The 19,334-nt window shown below is 34.8% G+C and overlaps 2 protein-coding genes across 2 annotated transcripts; one reads left to right on the top strand and one right to left on the bottom strand.

Annotated features, from left to right (window-relative positions):
* The first annotated feature begins 318 nt into the window (after window positions 1-318).
* On the top strand, window positions 319-6,865 carry LOC126830045 (GTP-binding protein 8). The gene is made up of 6 exons (XM_050560261.2): window positions 319-1,067; window positions 1,986-2,084; window positions 2,841-2,971; window positions 3,690-3,789; window positions 6,153-6,274; window positions 6,607-6,865. Exons 1-6 carry the CDS (start codon window positions 414-416, stop codon window positions 6,695-6,697), a joined length of 1,197 nt encoding a protein of 398 aa, XP_050416218.1. The 5' UTR covers window positions 319-413; the 3' UTR covers window positions 6,698-6,865.
* A 382-nt stretch (window positions 6,866-7,247) lies between these two features.
* LOC126830566 (tRNA (guanine(10)-N2)-methyltransferase homolog) lies at window positions 7,248-19,078 on the bottom strand. Its single transcript, XM_056103040.1, has 14 exons — window positions 18,962-19,078; window positions 18,569-18,637; window positions 17,860-17,933; window positions 17,181-17,262; window positions 16,474-16,566; window positions 15,719-15,859; window positions 14,661-14,721; window positions 14,456-14,551; window positions 13,109-13,189; window positions 12,355-12,522; window positions 11,156-11,228; window positions 10,075-10,206; window positions 8,685-8,805; window positions 7,248-8,099 (listed from the first exon to the last, which is right to left on the bottom strand). The coding sequence occupies exons 1-14, from the start codon at window positions 19,058-19,060 to the stop codon at window positions 7,989-7,991; spliced, it is 1,401 nt and encodes a 466-aa protein (XP_055959015.1). The 5' UTR covers window positions 19,061-19,078; the 3' UTR covers window positions 7,248-7,988.
* Between the last annotated feature and the right edge of the window lie 256 nt (window positions 19,079-19,334).

The following is a 19,334-nucleotide window of genomic DNA, read 5'->3' as shown; positions in this document are numbered from 1 at the left end:
TTAAAATTGCATGTCACTTTCATAGAGTAGGGCTTTTTTTTTTGAAGGTGTGGAGTAGAAACAATAATACGGTATATCGTCAATAAACAATGATTGAAATAATTGAATGAATGATACCGGTAATGGCATTATTATTGTCGGTTTTCTCGGTATATGACTATATGAGTAGTATTAGTAGTTGAATATTGTAGATATTGTTGCTGGATACCATATTCTGCACAGCTAGAATAACCAGATACATTAATATTGCTAGTGCTTCTCTAATCTCAAGTGTATAAACAGTGGCTATATTAACTCATAACTGTTAGTGAGATATTGGTCAGTGAGAATCAATTCGGTGATAGTTTATTTTATTTACCTAATATAGATCTAATTGTTCTGTTTGGTAATATTTGACTATACAATTCAGAAATATGTCTGCTGCGCCACCATTTTGCCATCTTAAAAAGCTGAATAAGTTACGTGTGCTTCCAAGTTTGGCGGAATGTCAGAAGACTGAATTATTAAGTCGTTACCGGTACCAGAAAAACACTGGATTATCTGGATTCGCAATAAATCAACTTCAGCTGAGGTTCATCAAAAGTTTTAATAAAGCAAAAGAAGATAATGACATTAATCAGTTTCACTCAAAGACAAAAATTTTTAACGCATTATATTCCGCCATAACACCTTTCTCTTTCACTAAAAGAAGTCTACATACAAGTCATTTATCTAGAATGGCATATCAATCTGCAAACAAAACTTTTCATGCAGTGGCCCTGAATTTAACCCAAACACATCCTTCACAAAATATAACTCGCCGTAAAGTGAGTTTGCCAGTTATAAGACACTTCCACTCAACTGAACAGAATTTTGACAAGGCAGCAGATAGCTATGTAAATCCTATCGATAGTCTGCAGGAGCATGTAGAAGTTCCGCTTCTACCAGCAGAGAATATTTTATTTAATCCTAGTTTAGAAGAGATGAAAGCCTCAGAAGAAATATTTGTACCTAAAGTTATTCATCCTATACAACATCTTAAAAGTGTTGTTAAACTTGATCGCCTACCAGAGCTGCCACAACCAGAGGTTAGTTTGTGTGAGAGAGAGAGACAGAGAGAGAGAGGGAGAGGGGAGGGTGGGGTTTAAGGTCACAACCAGAGCTGTCACAACCAGAGCTGCCACAACCAGAGGTTAGTTTGTGTGTGAAGGAGAGAGAGAGAGGGAGAGAGAGGTTTATCCACTCAATACAAACTAGGTCATTTTGGGACTAATAGAAAATTGCCATGAGGTTAGACAATGACAAACCTTATGATCTAAAGTACATGAGCTAAACCCATCATTAATAGAAGGCTTGATCTAGCTTCAACTACTTACATCATATATCAAGGCCTTCACGAAATACCCTGCATATTTCAACACTAATTTCGATTGGGTACAAGCCCAGCTTGGTCGTAGCAAATACCAAGCCTCGAGTTTTCAAGCTAAAGTGTCTACCTGTGATGATTGAGTTGCAAGGTTCAAGGTTTGTTCAATGTCAAGGTTTCCATGGAGGTCGTGATGTCACTACCTCTGATTGGACGCTACTGTTCACGTGTCTGTAAATAACATGGCTATAAGTTCAGGAAATGTGAAGTAAACAAGCAACGGCCTGATGTTGTGAAACTCGCAGTCGTTGCTTCAGGAACATGGAGCTATACCAAGACTCACCCCCATTTCTGAGCCTTATATTATTTTGACTTTGACAATTGGTGGGGGTAGGAGGCTCGATTTCCGTCTATTCTTCTCGATGGATCTTGGTTTTCTGTCCCATCAGAACAACTAGATACTTTTACTGGCCAGACCTTCTGTTCTGCACAACTGACGAGGAGAAACCAAGGTGGATAAAATTGAGATATTAGTGCCCGAGCAACAGGACTTCCCCATCCTTTGTAGTATAAGGAGTTTACCTATCTAAGAATTTATTTTGTAAACTATAAGATGTAAATTGATATATTATATTTTTAGGTTGCGTTTATTGGAAGGAGTAATGTTGGGAAGTCTTCGCTGATTAAATATCTATTTCGCCAAGTTCCTGATGTTGATGTTAGAACATCCAAAAAACCTGTAAGTTATATAACAGAAAGTGCAGGAAAACTGTACAAATAAAAACAGACAGGCAATGATAACATGTCACTGAACGTGAATACTAAGTCTGTTTTCAAATTGATTTTACCTGAGCCAAATACCATTTGGTGGTTTGCTCTTGTCAGTGTTGTAATAGGGAGAGCCTGGCAAAGAAAAGCAATAGTCATTTGTCCTGTTTAGACAATTGACAACACATAAAATGCACATTAAATATCCCTTGCCAGTTGGAATGCAAACGAAGAGTTGGCAGTAATTTGGATGTTGGGTAGAATTTCTCTCATAGCACACTGCATCACGGTGTATATTCACGCTTCGTTAGCCTGGCTTGTGCAGAAAAGTATGACATTAAATCCCAGTATATCTACAGTGCTCTTAAAATCAATCCATTTATGAACTACTTTAAAGAGAGAAATGGGGTTTAACGTCCACTCGACACAAACTAGGTCATTTCGGGACTAACATATGGTTTGATTTTACTTCAATAATTCGTTTGCGCGTAGGGATCTTTAGCAGTGGGAGGAAACTGGAGGACCCGGAGAAAACCCACGAGGTTGGACAGGCGACCATACTCGAAACCACGCCAGTTGACTCAATGACACTACGTTAAAGGAGTCTCTCTACATTTAAAATGTATTAGACAGATTTTAAACATAAATGAGTTTTTAATTTAGCTGTGACATGAAAACTGTGAAAGTTTGAGATTCTCCGTTTATTTCGTTTGATTTATTATTTCAGGGTCATACGAGAGTGTTACAGATGTTTAAAGTTAGTAACTGTTTTACGTTAGTTGATATGCCAGGGTATGGTTATAACATGCCAGATCATTTCCACAAATCCGTCGAACAATATCTTAAAACTAGAAGACGGTAAGAATTTAACCATATTTTTATTTTAAAAAAAGATTTGGTTTAAACATTTTTCATATTGAGCAACCAGGTTTAATGTCCACTTGACAAACAAGGTAATTTCGGGACTAACATATGGTTCAATTTTTAATTCAAAAATTTGCTTGTGTGTAGGAGTCTTACCTTGTGTGTAGCAGTGAATGGAAATCAGAGAAAACCCATTGTCACATACAAGTTTGGAATCAAAACCACGCTACTTGACTCAATGACAGACCTTATGTTCCAATGCCACCCCCACCCCACCCCCCCTCCTATTTATATGGAAGATGGTGTACAATTTAAATGCTTATAGAATTGAATACAAAAACAAGCCAAGAGTTGTGGTTAGATATTTGAGGGGAATATGATTAAAGTTCCTCTTCAAGAGAACCTATGGATTATATTCGATGTGTTTATGATACAAAGATTGTAGCAAACAAAAACAGTTTATTTGTTGATTGAAGAGATGTTGGATGTGGTATCCTTATTCGCCGTGAATTGCGGACTCATTTGATGAACAGTCACTTAAACAGAACTCGGGCTTTGTGAAGACTTGGCACTTGACTCGACCCGGTACTAAAGTCAGCAACTTGGGACTCGACTCCGACTCCATGTGCGGCGATTTGGGACTTGAGGTTCCGTATCTTGTTTCCACTTCTGGTACGAGTATTGTTTACATGCTATGAAATTCCTGTTTCAGATTAGTGAGAACGTTTCTATTAATAGATGCATCAGTTGGTCTGACCAACACAGATGAAATAGGTTTAAATATGTTGGAGGAATTCGGGATACCTTACGTGGTAAGATTATCATTCTCTTCCATCCTGGTGTTGGCTGATATTAAACAAGTATCCGATGGGACATGAACTGTGAGGTGCCGTTCACTAAAAAGAACCCTTGGCAGTTGCAAAATTTCCCTCATATCACACTGCATGGTGTATACCACCATTAGTCCAATTGGTAAAGGGAAATGAAACATTATCCTTATAAGACATATAGAAATAGATTTCACTAAAAATAAACACACTTATATGGATATACTACTTCTGAATTTTATTAAAATGCTACGTTTTAATACACAGACAGGTATCGTTATCAAGAAGTATGTGTATTGAAACATAGCATGTTAATAAAATTCAGAAGTAGTATATCCATATAAGTGTTTTTATTTTTAGAAATGAAACATTAAATCCCATTTCATTGTTTTCTATCAGTGTATTAAGGCCGTCGTTCGCACTTCATTTGGTGAATTTTAACAATAAAATCGTTTTTGAGGTTTTATGATTATCTGTGAGTAACACTATCTAGGAACACATACCAGTCATTTTTTTCACAAAATTCTTCTTTATTTCTACAAAATTTGGTTCTGAATGATCCCACCCTTTTTTATTTTGCCCTAATTCCGCTAAAACTATTGATATAAATCTAAAAACAATAGGCATTTCATACGTGAAATACTGGGCTTCCGACCGGTAAACTGTCGCCATGTTGGATACTGTTAGAAAGCTTGGGATTTCCCCTATTGAAAGGAAATGACGTTTTTGGGGGGTGTCTTGAAACCTTTCTTCTGTATTGAGATAAAAATAGCTAGCAAGAACAAGTTTTGCATACCTAATGAGGTTATTTCGAGATTACGTTATTTGATTGGTCGGTCACATAGGTCAATGGTGAAGTGTCCAATCAGAAGCGGGCAATCCGCTAGGTCAGGTCAGTAGGCATGCGCACTAAGCTCAGGTCCCAAATCAATCCTGGTTGCTATATTACTGAACCGCACGTCACTGTTTATCAATATTTTTGAAGATTTTCAAATAAAATGCGTTTTAAATTGTTAAGATGACTAAATAAGTATGACAGACACTCATAATAAACAAAATGAAGATGAATATTCGTCTGCTAGACCTAGTAGTGGTATGGTTGCAATACCATTACCAGGTAGGCCTGCTGTCAGTGATTATTATAGTTATGGTTGTTTTGAATAACATCTATTCCTATGCCAATGTTCGGTTGTAAATTTACACACAAGAAATAAAATAAGAAAATACTGTATATTGATAAGAAATACATTAGAAAATATATATATTAAAAGTCAGTTTATTAATATTAAATAAATGAATTGAACAGATCGGCGTAAGTTGTTCTATTGAAATACTTCAACTTCAGTTGTTGATTTCTCAAAACAGTTTTTTTCTAGAGTTACCAATTTTAGTCATGCTATATCTCTGAAAGTTATCGTCAGATTTTCTTGAAACTTGGAATATAACTTCCTATATAATAACTTTGTGCAATAGGAGAATTTTATTGAAATCTGCAAAATAGTTCCTGATATATTGTTGCCATAGCAACTGTGACACGTGAAAGAATTTTGAAGTTAACATTATAATGTGTATAACTTGCTTTCTAATTATTATTTTGTAATGAAACTTGCCTATTGCACAAAGGAACATGTCAGTAACCTCTCTGCTTAATTTTAAAACATTCTGTTGAATAGTTTCTGAGAAACTGGATGACTAAAATTATATGCAGAAATCCAAGATGGCCGCCGTTTCCATAGCAACAGGTACCCCCAGGAAAATTTTTCGGCCGTTTTTGTAATATTCAATGGATGTGTTCTTAGATGTGTAAGAATGGTGACTTTACCTCAATTATTAAAAAAACTGAAATTTTCTACTGTCCACCCCCTTAATATTAGAAGTAAAAAGATAACTGTGATATATATTTTATGAACTTTGATGGCTTATTTAACTTAATGATACTAGTTTGGAAGAAGCCCTAAAAAAACTGGTTTTAATCTTTACTGTAATGGGGCTTTGAAGACTACAGGGGGGATAACTCCATCATTAATTCTTACAGTAAATTTTGATCTTTCCCTCCTCACTAGTCCTGTTTATTGTTATGATGAGGAAATCAACTTTATTCTAGTGAAAGTAATCATTTAGTTCTTATCTTTAATAAGCTGTTTATAAAGAGGTAACCATGGATGCTAAAGAAGTCAAGTAGGCCTTATCACATGAGCATTAACCAGTCCTAAATCTACCACCCTCATGATGTCCGCATATAGATTTCAAAAATTTCGGAAATTACCAGAATTGATCTAGGAATGCTTTATGCATATAATAATATGGATATTTACAGTGCACTGTTGAACTCTCATGTGTATTTGTAGATAGTTTTAACAAAGGTAGATAAATCTGGTGATTATAAACTAGTGAAGAATGTGATGGACATCATATCAAAAATAAAACAACTGTCTTCTAACTACTGTTTACCTCAACCATTTCTTCTTAGGTAAGTTCTACATCTTTAGATAGCTAGACCTTTCATTTTCGCAACAAATAATAATTGTCGATTTCATTGGATAAACACAGTACCATATTTACCAGTAACCAAATATGTCATCGCCGCCATCTTGGAATCAAAAGTCTGTCAACTGATGTAAAATTGTCCAAGGAACAATCATGCCAAGCAGAGGTTTAGGCTTTTATCAAAGATCGTAACACTCCAAAAAGAACAAGACGAGTAGCAATTGGGGGCCAGTTCTTGGGCCCAAAAAAATCCTGAAACAATTTCTCCTTCATTTCTCCTTGTAACTTAAAATGGTTATTATTTTTTTATTTCAGTTCTATTACCGGAGAAGGTTTTGCGTTATTCCAGTGTTTTATTTGCTATATAACTGGTAGTGTAGAAATCGCTGACAAACACAGTGAATAAACTTACCGGTATACATCAAACAATCCATGTCTCTCTCTCTCTTGGGTGATAAACACAGTCAATAAACTTATACATCAAATAATCAACATTAGTTCAGGTTTTTTTTGTATCATGTGGGATCTACATGATATGGTCAAAATGGTAAATAAATGTATATATCTAACAGTCCACGTTAAATTGGGTTTTTTTTTTGTATCATGCAGCATCTGCTGCAGCCAGTGTTACTACATATGATTGTTCCTGAAATTGTTTGATGGTATTTTCCAAATGTGATTAAATTCAAGTCGGTGATTATCTATCGTTGATAATTTGGTTCTGTTTTTTTATTTTAATGTTAAATAATCAATTTGAGTACATATTTAGCGTGAATTAAGCTGTGAAAATATTAGATATTCTTCAACAAATACCAAGGATAATCAGAGATTTGAATGAAAAACCAAACAGTTTGTATATCATGATGAGCATGATTTCTAGATTACAGATGATGAAGAATCTGTAATGACTGAACATTCCCATCAATATTTTATAGTTTCTATACAAGAATAAAACAACACAAGATATACCATAAAATTTTTAATATCACAGTATATTTTATTAACATTATAACAGTAAAATCAACTTGAACCCCTTAACCCTCTATTCACTGAATGTTTCATGGCCTTTACACTGGGTTTTGATGTCAGGACAAAAACAACTGAAGGCTGTGTTTTTCCCAGCCACGGGAACAAAAGGTAGTCATAATTTTGGCATATTTTACTAAATATTGTAAAATTACATAATAAAGAAAAAAAACAACATAAAATGAAATCTGAGATATCTATACTGATAATTGTGACTGTCGTTTGTTTGTCTGCCTGTTCAGGGTTGGAGGCTACACTAGTGCTGTCCCGAGACTGAAATTTGGTGTACAAGGGGTTGCTTGGACCGGGGAGTAACACGGGCCTAGTGGCGATGGCCTACCACTTCCGGTTTTGGAGTTATCCTACATCCAGTTCATGGATATACCCGTGCTATGCCGAGTCAACAACTGGTATTTAATAATTGTACCAAATATATGTTATATCAAGCTGGATTTTAATGTTGTCACATACATTTGAGCCAAAATATAATTTGAATACAAAAGGATAAGAGGGCATAATGACTAGTTAACAGGTTTTATATGCCAGAGCCCAGAGGAAAATTTCCATCCTTTCAGAGTTGCACTTCCTAATTCATACATACACATATTCCATTTATCAGAAACTTCACTCTTCAGTTCTAATTATATTAAAAATGAAATCGTATCTCTGTGTTATGGTTTTGTTTCATTTTTAGGAAATTCTTTCTGTTGATGAAAATATCTCTGTCTAAATGATCGGTCTTCATAATGATCTTGATCTACAGATGCGTCTCTAGAACTTTCCTGAAACGGTCAATTATTTGAATAAAAATCTTCACTCACTAATGTGGTCCCTGATTGTATGTGACAAGGAGTAGGGTCACCTGTCCAACTTCGTGTGTTCTCTCTGGTTTCCTCCCACAGCTAACGACCCTTACGTACAAGCAAATTACTGAACCATGTTAGCCCGCAAATGACCTAGTTTGTGTTGAGTGGATGCTAAACCCCATCTCTCTTTCTCTCTCATACTGATGTGGATTTAATGTCCACAAACTAGGTCATTTCAGGACTAACGTTGCAATGTTTATTTCAATAATTTGTGTGAGTGTAGGGGTCTTTAGCAGTGGTAAACTGGGGGAACCGGAGAAAACCCATGAGGTCAGGAAAGCAATCTATCTCTATGTCACATACAAGTTTGGAATCAAAACCATGCCACTTAACACAATGACAGGCCTTATGAACTAAATTTCGCAGGGTAGACCGCCACCTCACCCCATCCTTCTGACAATAAGTTATATAAAACTCAGGTTCAGAGCTCTATAAATCCATTAAAACCCCCACAGTACAATAAATTACTTTACATAAAACAGAATATAAAAGACTTCTTACCTGAAAGTTGTGTATTTTCTCCATGGTGATAAGTCTTCGAGCAACCTTAGAGTTTAATGGCTGTTGACAGTTGGCTATCAGTTGGAAAGATGGATGTATGGGTATATTACTCTCTAAATAACTAGAAAATATAAACACAGAATCATTACATTATCCACTGGACACAAGAATCTCACAGAATCATTACATTATCTACTTGACACAAGTCATTTTGGGACTAACATAATGCAAATTTATGTGATAAAAAAATCTGAATATGAAATCAAGGAACTGAAATTCATTGAAATATTTAAACATACATTATGCAAGAGCTAAATCTGATTATTGCAAGTCTTTATTTAGGCTTCAGATGTCATAGAAATTATAAATTAGATCTTTATTTACACAACAAGCACAAAATCAACTCTGTAGACCTACGGATGGCTTGGATTTAAACAGGATTTCGTTGATTGATTAAATTTTTAAATGGCGTCGTAAGCGGAGATTAACCGTTACGTTGGCGTCATACTCCCGGAAATAATTTTCCTTGGTACGAAGCGAGGCTGCTGTTGAACGAGGTTGCATGTCAGTCAATTTGACTGAAAGTTTGATATATCCAGCCTTGATATTACGTTTAGTTGTGGTTAAAATGAGAGTTTGGATGTCGGTATTATACGTTCTTTCGTCATTTGCGTTTACAGAAAAATTATAGAAATTGATCAACATCACAGCTAACATCACCCCAGTTGAATTGCAGCTCCATTGGATCACTGTTCGGGAGTTACGTAGGCCTACCAGTTATAGTACAAGAAAGAGTACACGCAGGCTAACAAGAAGTCGGCTATAATTATGCCTCATTGATTTGGTCCATTCCTTTCAAACTTTCGCTTCTTATCTATATATGAAAAGTCTTATTTTTAATTTGTAGTAAAAATAAATGTGATACGAATTGAATTGCAACCCCGTCTCAAACCACAGCCATTGAAAACGTTACTTGATAATCGAGATTATGTAGGTGGAGTTAACGCCAGTCAATCAAACGATTGTATATTCTCGGAGACGGTGAAGGGAGAGTCGACTCCTATTTCTAGTCAAAAATTACAATAGTGATAACTTTGTTCAGAATAAAGTAATTTGACTGAAATTTTCAATTTATTCTTTTTTCATCATCTATTTTTGAACTGTTATAGCAAGAATGGCCAACTCTCTATTAAAATCTCCCATGATGTATCTTTAATTTACACTTAAGAAAATGTTTTAAAAATACTATTTTGCTTTTAGAATATGTCAGAATATCTCATGTTTTAGATGACTACCATCGACTCACTATAAATACATCTCATATTATAGATGACTACACCATGGCCCCACCACCATAAGTTTATCTCATGTTTTAATAATAAAAACTTACTCTGATCTGATGACAGGGAACCAGAAAACTAATCTACCACCAAGTCGTAAATATTTTGCAGCAAAATTCAGTAAATCCCGAAATATATCAGACAATTGATACTGAACTTTCTGGGGTATGTGAATATCTTTACTGTAAAAAAAAAAGAATGAAATGTAAAAATACTTCTTACACCTAGTTTGTATTACCATTTCCTAATAGTTAAACAATACCTGGTTAATTCTGTGAGAAAAGTTCTTGGATATGATGAGATTAAATGGGGTATAACATTCTACTTTTCTGGAGAGCCACGCTGGCTTAGTGAGTACCATCCGAACAATTAAAGACTGTTTCCTGCCAGACCCTTCATTCTGCACCACTGACAAGGGGAAGCCAGACTGGAAAATCCTAAGGAACTTTCTCAGCTTATCACGGTTTCTAAACTCATTTATGTGAGGATTTCATTCTTCATTTGTAATCACAACGATCACTTGTTACTATTATTTTGGCAAATTATTCATTATTGTCCAGACACTGACACAGGGTGGACTTATGGCCAACACAGACACAGGGTGGACTTATGGCTGACACAGTGTGGACTTATGTCTAACACTGACACGGGGTGGACTTATGGCTAACACAGACACGGTATGGACTTATTGCTAACACAGACACAGGTTAGACTTATGGCTAACACTGACACAGGGTGGACTTATGTCTAACACAGACACAGGTTAGACTTATGGCTAACACTGACACAGGGTGGACTTATGTCTAATACTGACACGGGTTAGACTTATGGCTAACACAGACACAGGGTGGATTTATGTCTAACACAAACACCGGGTAGACTTGGGCTAACACAGACACAGAAACTGAATATCCCAGGACTTCAGGTTGTTTCACAAAAGGACAAGGATAAAAGTTTGTAAGAATCTTTCACCTTAAATCAACCAGTTTTATTCACTAAAATATATCTGGCACATTAATTTCGGAGCTGCTCAACTTCTAGACAAGGTAAATTTGCTATTGTTTCCTATTTTGACACTTGATTTACGTCAAATTCATTGACATGTTCCTTATAAAAAATAAAATATCTTACACTTCTTCACTGATGATATACTGTTCACTAGCTGCACCAATCTTCTTAGCTGGTTCACGTATACCATACGGTGCTGGAAATATTAAATATAGTTTAGAGATAGGCGTGTATTTCATGTATACCATATGGTGCTGGAAATATTAAATATATTTTAGAGATAGGCGTGTATTTCACGTATACCATACGGTGCTGGAAATATTAAATATATTTTAGAGATAGGCGTGTATTTCACATGTACCATGTGCAGGAAATATTAAATATATTTTAGAGATAGGCGTGTATTTCATGTATACCATTTCGTGCTGGAAATATTAAATATATTTTGGAAATAAGCTTGTATTTCACGTATACCATATGGTGCTGGAAATATTAAATATATATTTTAGAGATAGGCTTGTATTTCATGTATACCATTTGGTGCTGGAAATATTAAATATATTTTGGAAATAAGCTTGTATTTCACGTATACCATATGGTGCTGGAAATATTATATATATTTTATAGATAGACTTGTATTTCACATGTACCATATGGTGCAGGAAATATTAAATATATATTTTATAGATAGACTTGTATTTCACATGTACCATGTGCAGGAAATATTAAATATATTTTAGAGATAGACTTGTATTTCACATATACCATATAGTGCTGGAAATATTAAATATATTTTAGACTTGTATTTCACATATATCATATGGTGCTGGAAATATTAAATATATTTTAGACTTGTATTTCACATGTATCATATGGTGCTGGAAATATTAAATATATTCTAGACTTGTGGTCTACTAAGACAGCTAATGATTATAATATAAAGTTTATATTCGTTTTTTAAATCCCCCATACATTTGCAATAATCACCAGTTGGGTTTTTTTCTTCTCGATATTCAATCTAAAAATTGACATTTTTTAAAGATAAAGGTAGAAATATTAGAATAAATTTCAGTGCTACAGTTTCCTGGAAGTCATGGTGGATCAGCGATCTAGGTTCGATTTCGGTGTTAACTAACAAAGTTCCTCAGGATTTTCCAACCTGGTTTCCCTGTGTCGGTCATGCGAAACAAGGAAAATCTTTTCATCGTTTGGATGGGCAGTAAAAATTTCCCCCATCATCATTAGCCTTTTTAGTACCGCAAAGTAAGACATTAAAAGCCATTTCAATTCATTTACAGTTTGTTTATACATAAAAAACTTACGATCTGTAATAATAGCATCGAAGTATGTTTCTGGTCTCCACATGTCATGTTTTGATGAATCACCAACTATCGCATCAATATATCGAGATCCTGTACCATATTGTTCTAGATTCCGTCGGATACTTTCATCGCTAGCTCGCTTCGTCTGTTTATATCGACTTGGTTTACCTGAAATATAAAAACAACAAATATGTACTATAATTTGTTTATTCACCCACATTTAATATATGGTGGACACACTACAGTTCAGGGTTTCTGATGCAATTTTTTATAAATTTGTACAGATTATTGCAAAGACCCTATTAGGATTTTGCAAGTGAAAATGGTGTTGTTGATAAAAATATCAATCAACTTGTCAGGTACAACTCTTAACAGTCATACCTAAGTGAGATTCGTCCGCCTGGGTCATGAACAGAGATATATTTAACAGTAATTTTGATACGGTTTCTGATTATTTATAAACAGGCCATGTCAGGCCTCACGAGAGGGGGGTGCAGTCGATGCACCTCCCCCCCCCCCCCCCCAATGCTTTCCAATACTATGTCACTAACCCTTATGACAGTATGAAAAATGGTCCAGATTTTTGATTCCTCCGAACATATATAGTGCAACTGAATCATCTAGATAGTGTTGGAAAGGAGGGGGTGTGCAAGGGCCCTGAGCCATGTAGCAAATAAAGATGATCCAAGTAATTAACAGTATTTAGCTAACGCAGTGAACCAGGGAGATTTAATGATATAAATAACTAACTTACCTTGGCCGTGTAATAATAAAAAATCTAATTCTGTACCCATAACATAGCCACCATGATGAGCAGCTGCTACTAATAAACTACCTGAAATCAAAATAAAACTACAAATATCTTACATGTACTGGAATTCTGGCTCTCAAAATATAAAAATCATTTTCATATCTCTCCAAGTAAATGTTTATTCATTCACAGGCTTTTCGTATTCAATCTGAATACGAGAGAGAGAGAGAAATGGGGTTTAACGTCCACTCGACACAAACTAGGTCATTTCGGGACTAACATACGGTTTTATTTTATTTCAATAATTTACTTGCACGTAGGGGTGTTTAGCAGTGGGAGGAAACCTAAGAAAACAGAGAAATTCCCACGTGGTTGGACAGGCGACCCTACTCCTTTTCACGTACAACTGGGGATTTAAAACCACGCCAGTCGACTCAATGACTGGTTTTATGATACAGCACGCACATGCTAACGATTTGGCCATCCAACACCCCCAATCTGAAAACATTTGCCCAGACATCATACTGTCATGGCTTCATGTTCTCATCCACAATCAGCATACTATACAAAATATATGAAATTTGGATTACGATCCTACTTTACTGCATAAAATGGACGAATGTACGCCATGCTACGAGGGAAAAATATCTAAGACCATATGTAACATTAAAGATATATTATGGGAGATTCAATAACGAGTTGGCAGTTCTCACTATAATAGTTAAAAACTAGATAATGTAAAAGCAATTTGAAAGGCCTTCATGTTTATAAAATTGTGCGGGAGCCATAAAAAGCTCCTGATACCTTGAATATATATAGTTTAAAAGTAAACAAAAACTGAAAGTAGTTTATTAATCTCAATATTTAGGAGAGCGATTTAGCTAATTTGCAGGAGTCTTTAATGACTCCTTCAAAGGAAAGCGGACGTGCGTCGAGAGGAGCAGGAGCGAAAGCTCCCCTTAAACGTGAAGGACTGATTTGCTGAAAATTTCATTCAAATTGATCCACTATGAGCCGAGAACTAAGCGATGGAAATTTCCGCCTAGCCTCAATCATCATTACTAAAGTAAGTACAATAAACAGCATAGTCTCGATTATCCATTTAATCGTTAAATCGTGAAGGAAAGTTATGCAGTAAATCGGCTCATAATCCACTAAAGATCGCAGGCTAGCTATGACATCGAGAGTTGATTATGATCTGGATAAGTTAATTAATGTCTAATTAATAATTTAAATAATATTTCAGGCCTAAAGAAAGACCTGCAATTGGCAGATTTAGCTCTTGCATAATGTATGTTTAATACTGCAATATATACTCATTTTTAAAGAGTTAATTTATAGTATATTTACCTGTTCCAACAAATGGATCTAAAACCAGTGAATTATTTGTAACTTTGGCCATGTTGGACATAATTAACGACAGACCAGCATCCATACTTGTATTACCTGATAAACAGAATTAATATAAACTTTCTAAACAGCAGAAACTCTCAGACACGAAATAAAATATAGTTATACATCCAACCCACACAAAATATAAAAATTGTAGGCTTACCTATAAAATGTCTCTTTTGAAGATGTAAATCCTGTATTCTATCTCGCTGTCCACCTGCTATCTGTTAAAATATCAAAAAACATTTAATTATATTTCATACATTAAATTATTTTTGTGGAGGTTCGAACTGGATACACTTATCTAACGCAGTTGCAACTATTCAGTGATAGCGTCTGGAGGGCTGACAAGTACAGTGTTGTCTAGTAATTTGGATGGTGCAAAAAGCACATAATATTTGGGGGAGAGGGAGAAAATTCGGGTTTAACGTCCACATGACACAAACAAGGTCATTTCAGGACTAACCCGGTTCAATTTTCTATTTCAATAATTAGAACTGGGAGGAAACTGGAGTACCCAGAGAAAACCCACGAAGTTGGACAGGCCACTCTACTCCTTGTGACTTACAAGCAGGGAATCGAAACCACGCCATTTGACTCAATGACAGGCTTTATGATCCAACACGCATAAGTTAAACAATTCGACATAACATTGAGAATTCGTTGTAGGTGGAAACAACATTGTCTGGGCAAAATTCATTTCCTGAGGATTTCACACATGTCTATAGAAAATAAAATGAAATGAAATGGGGTTTAACATCCTACTGTTTTGCTCCGAACTGCGCTAATGAAGACGGGCATACGCCATACAGTACGCACTACGGCCTACTCTTATATCGAATTCCAACTGTCAAGGGATCTTTTACGTGCACGCCAATGTGTACATGGGACCTCGGTTTTTCGTATCATCCGAATGACTAGACGGCTGTCTATAGAAAAAAATCATGAGTGTTAGTCTAAAAGACTGAAGTATTGTGTTAAAGAGGAGTAAAATTACATTTCATTCTGTTCTTTATTTATATGTCAATCATGAATTTGATGTCTAATTATGATTACTAGCCCTTTTTTTTAAAAGCGTATAGCTTATACATAAGACTATGATTTTAAGAAAAGCAGCTGATTATGATAATTCATGACTATTCATGAAAATATAAAATTTTAGTTTGTTTTTTTTAAACAAGGCCACAGATATTTGGGAGATAAATAACATTACGAGCTTACCCATCTTCCAAAATAAAGATGAAAAGGATATTCTGGTGGTTTACTACATTCATACCCGTAATATTCAAATAGATGAAATGTATTCATAGCATTGTTTAAATCAACTTTACCCTGAAAATCTAAAACATCAAAAGGTAGAGCCTGAAAATAATAAAAAAAAACTATTATTCGTGGGAATTATTAAGAAAACAAAATTCTCTGTGAAGATGAAAATAACAAATGTCTGTGTAAATCACAATCACATCTATAAGGGGTTTTGAAACAAATGTTCTTTTTCTCAGATACTGCTTTGTCACAAAAGTATAAATATTTCACCGGCTTCAGATTTTCTGAAGGATTGCCTGAAAACCAGATTATTTTCTTCTTTTTGTTTGAATGGCCTAATAAATAGAAACCTTTAGTTTGAAGCCACTGATCGTCCCTTGTAAATACGGTTAAAATTGCATCTCTAAAAGGAATATTAGTCCCAAAATGTTTTAATTTTGTTCGGCATCCACAGCAGACGATATAGGATATAGTTAAAGATGCATTATATAAGAGCTAAATCTGTCTATTGCAGGTCTTTCTGTTGGCCTCAAATGTTACATAATTATTTTGATATTTATTAACATGACAAGCCCATAATCTACTCTATAGATCATCAGATTCATTTTTTAGCATTTATTTTTTAACTATTATACAAAGAACGACCGTCTCTTTATCTAAATCGTATATAATACATCTTTAACACAATGCATGATTTTTGTCGGTATTACCTTTATCTTCTCTGTTTTTATATTCTGTGGAATCTTTTTATTAAAACTTTCAACTCGGATACCAAATGACTGGTCAGCTTGTAGATATGGAGACTGAAATTTAAACAAAATCAAATAAATTTACATAACAGACAGTATAAATAATAAGAAGGCAACAGAAAATCACGTACAAAGAAACAACAGCCTATTTAGAGAGGAGAGAGAGAGAGAGAGAGAAAGAGAGAGGGTTTAACATCCAACTAGGTCATTTCAGAACTAACACATGATTTAATTTTATTTTAATAATTCGCTTGTGTGTAGGGGTCTTTAGCAGTGGGAGGAAAGCGGATGACCAGGAGAAAACCCACGAGGTTGGACAGGCAACCCTCCTCCTTGTCACATACAACCGGGGGAATCGAAACCACACCAGTTGACTCAATGACAGACCGTATGATACAATGCGCACATGCTAACCATCCGGCCATCCAACAGACCCTCAGATACTCAGTGATATGCAGATTGGATCTCAGCTATGCACACAGATTGGATCTCAGTGAAATACACAGATTGGATCTCAGTGATACACACAAATTGGATCTCAGTGATACATGTACATATGAGGTTTTTTAGGACAGGTCTTAACTTGTCAAGGGGTATATCAGATAGCTCTAAATACCTTAATGGACAGAACCAGTTGGATAAAAGAGAAAATCTTCATCTGTACTTACAATAAATTGTGATGGAAGTTGTCTGATATTGTTGTTTAATTCTTCTGTTGTTTTACCCTCAGCCCATAATTCATAAACAGATCTGTAAAAACAAACTCATTACTGACTCACATAGAACAGAGCACATGTATTAACTAAAACAGATCTACAAAAACAAACTCATTACTGACTCAAATAGAACAGAGCCCATGTATTAACTAAAACAGCTTATATACAACCACAAATCTCACAACTCTACAAAACAGAGTATTCTATTGGAGTGCTCAATCTTTACATACAATTTAAAGGAGCCAAGTTTGTAAATTAAATTCAATTCAGACTCTTAGCATATTTTGCCAAACATAACTGATTAGAAATTACAGTAAAAACAGAAACTATTGACTATAAATCAGTTTATATACTTGTACATTCATATTACATTATTATATATGTGTTGCGATTCATTTGTGTCCATTTCTAGGTGCCAAAGAATAGCGATTCAGCTCCTTTAAAAGAAAAGAACCATTAAATTTGATTCTGCTCCCACTTTCCATAATGCCAGAAAAGGCATATTTTTACCTCTGTATACAATTTGTCAAGAATAAGGTCCTCAACCCTCACCTGTAATATCTTACAAGAAAAGGCCTCTCAGTTTGTTATGAAAATGTTAATTTAATTAACCCTCTGTAGTCTTACTTACCTGAGTAGAACAGATCTCGACAGTAGTTTATGGACGTGGTCTTCAGACGGTAACTCAACAACTAAAAATGGATTCTAAAAATAGAGTAAACATATACTGGTTAAAATATTGCTTATTGCTAGTCTAAAACATACTGCCAAATAATTCTATAGTAGTCTGTAGAAATAAAAATGTAAATAGCACAAGGACACAATTCTATGGAATATAATTAAGGTACCAGAGGTCGCAGTCAAAGCAATAGTTTGCTCTTTACTTCCTGTCGAAGTGAAAGATTGAAATGACCGTGCCATCAACCTCCAGTCTTCATTAGACTAAATACAATATCAATAAAATAAGGACGCTTTAAATAGGGTTGTTCACTGAACGATTTAACTTGCTTCTATTGAGTATATTGAGAGGCTCTAAGTCACACAGATGTAGAGGGCAAAAACTAAGGTTTCCTAGTCTTTTATCAAGCAATGAGCCTCGCTGACTGACATTCCTACTGCAAAGACCCAATAGATGTTCTGGAAAGAACAAGCATACTTCTGTGAATTTGTCATTTTGAGAAGGAGAATTTTAACAGCAGCATTTACGCCTAATCTTCAAAAAATCATACATAACTGTTGAGGATTTATTTGCGTGCACATCTCATCCATTCAACACTTTACTTGTTACATGTAGCGTTGCAGGCAATAGGCTTACCACTATAAGTAAAATTCTGACTTACTTTTTCATCATAGTCCTCTTCGTTAATTTTAAATTCTGATTTTGTTAATGATGCAATAGCTTTCAGCTCCTGAAATAAAAATATTTTCAAAAAAACTGTTCCGAAAAGAAAATTTTCATAGATTATGGATAGACACATTCTTGGTCCACTATCAGTATCACAAAATATTATTATAACAATTTAAGCCTACTGGTGTTTATAGGCTGTCTTTGTTAGAACAATGTACTTGAGGATAGTGATGCTATTTATAAACTGCAATATGGAATATTTTGAAAACCCATCCCATGCCACTGCCCTGGCAAAAATCAACTGGTAAAGCTTTTCACAATGGAATAAAATCAAAATACAAATATTTTGAAATTATCAAATTTAAATAAAAACAAAATAACTTACTGCTAATTTAAACTCGAAATGTTCACTCGCAAAATGAAATAGATATTTTCTACATGTGTTGCAAACCGGTTGCATTTTGCTTTTCGTGGAGGCTGCCATTTTGAAACTCTTCAGTGAAAAAGGTTAATTCGGTAATCTGAATATAATTTTATGAATATTTCGATATTCGTATGGAGAAATGATACTTTTTTTCCTATTGCAATGCTGAAGTGAATAAAATAGTTATTCTTAAATTAATTGGATTGTCAAATAAAATATTATATACTACAAATTGTAAGAAATGTGCTCAAAAATACTTTTGTTTTACTGTAATAGCAAATTTTCCGAATATTTATCCTCGAATAATGTTCCCATTTCAGGCCATGTGATCTTA

This window comes from Patella vulgata, chromosome 8 (assembly GCF_932274485.2).
Source record: "Patella vulgata chromosome 8, xgPatVulg1.2, whole genome shotgun sequence".
In the NCBI taxonomy this organism is placed as follows: Eukaryota; Metazoa; Mollusca; class Gastropoda; family Patellidae; genus Patella; species Patella vulgata.
This window is presented reverse-complemented; position numbering and strand designations above follow the sequence as displayed.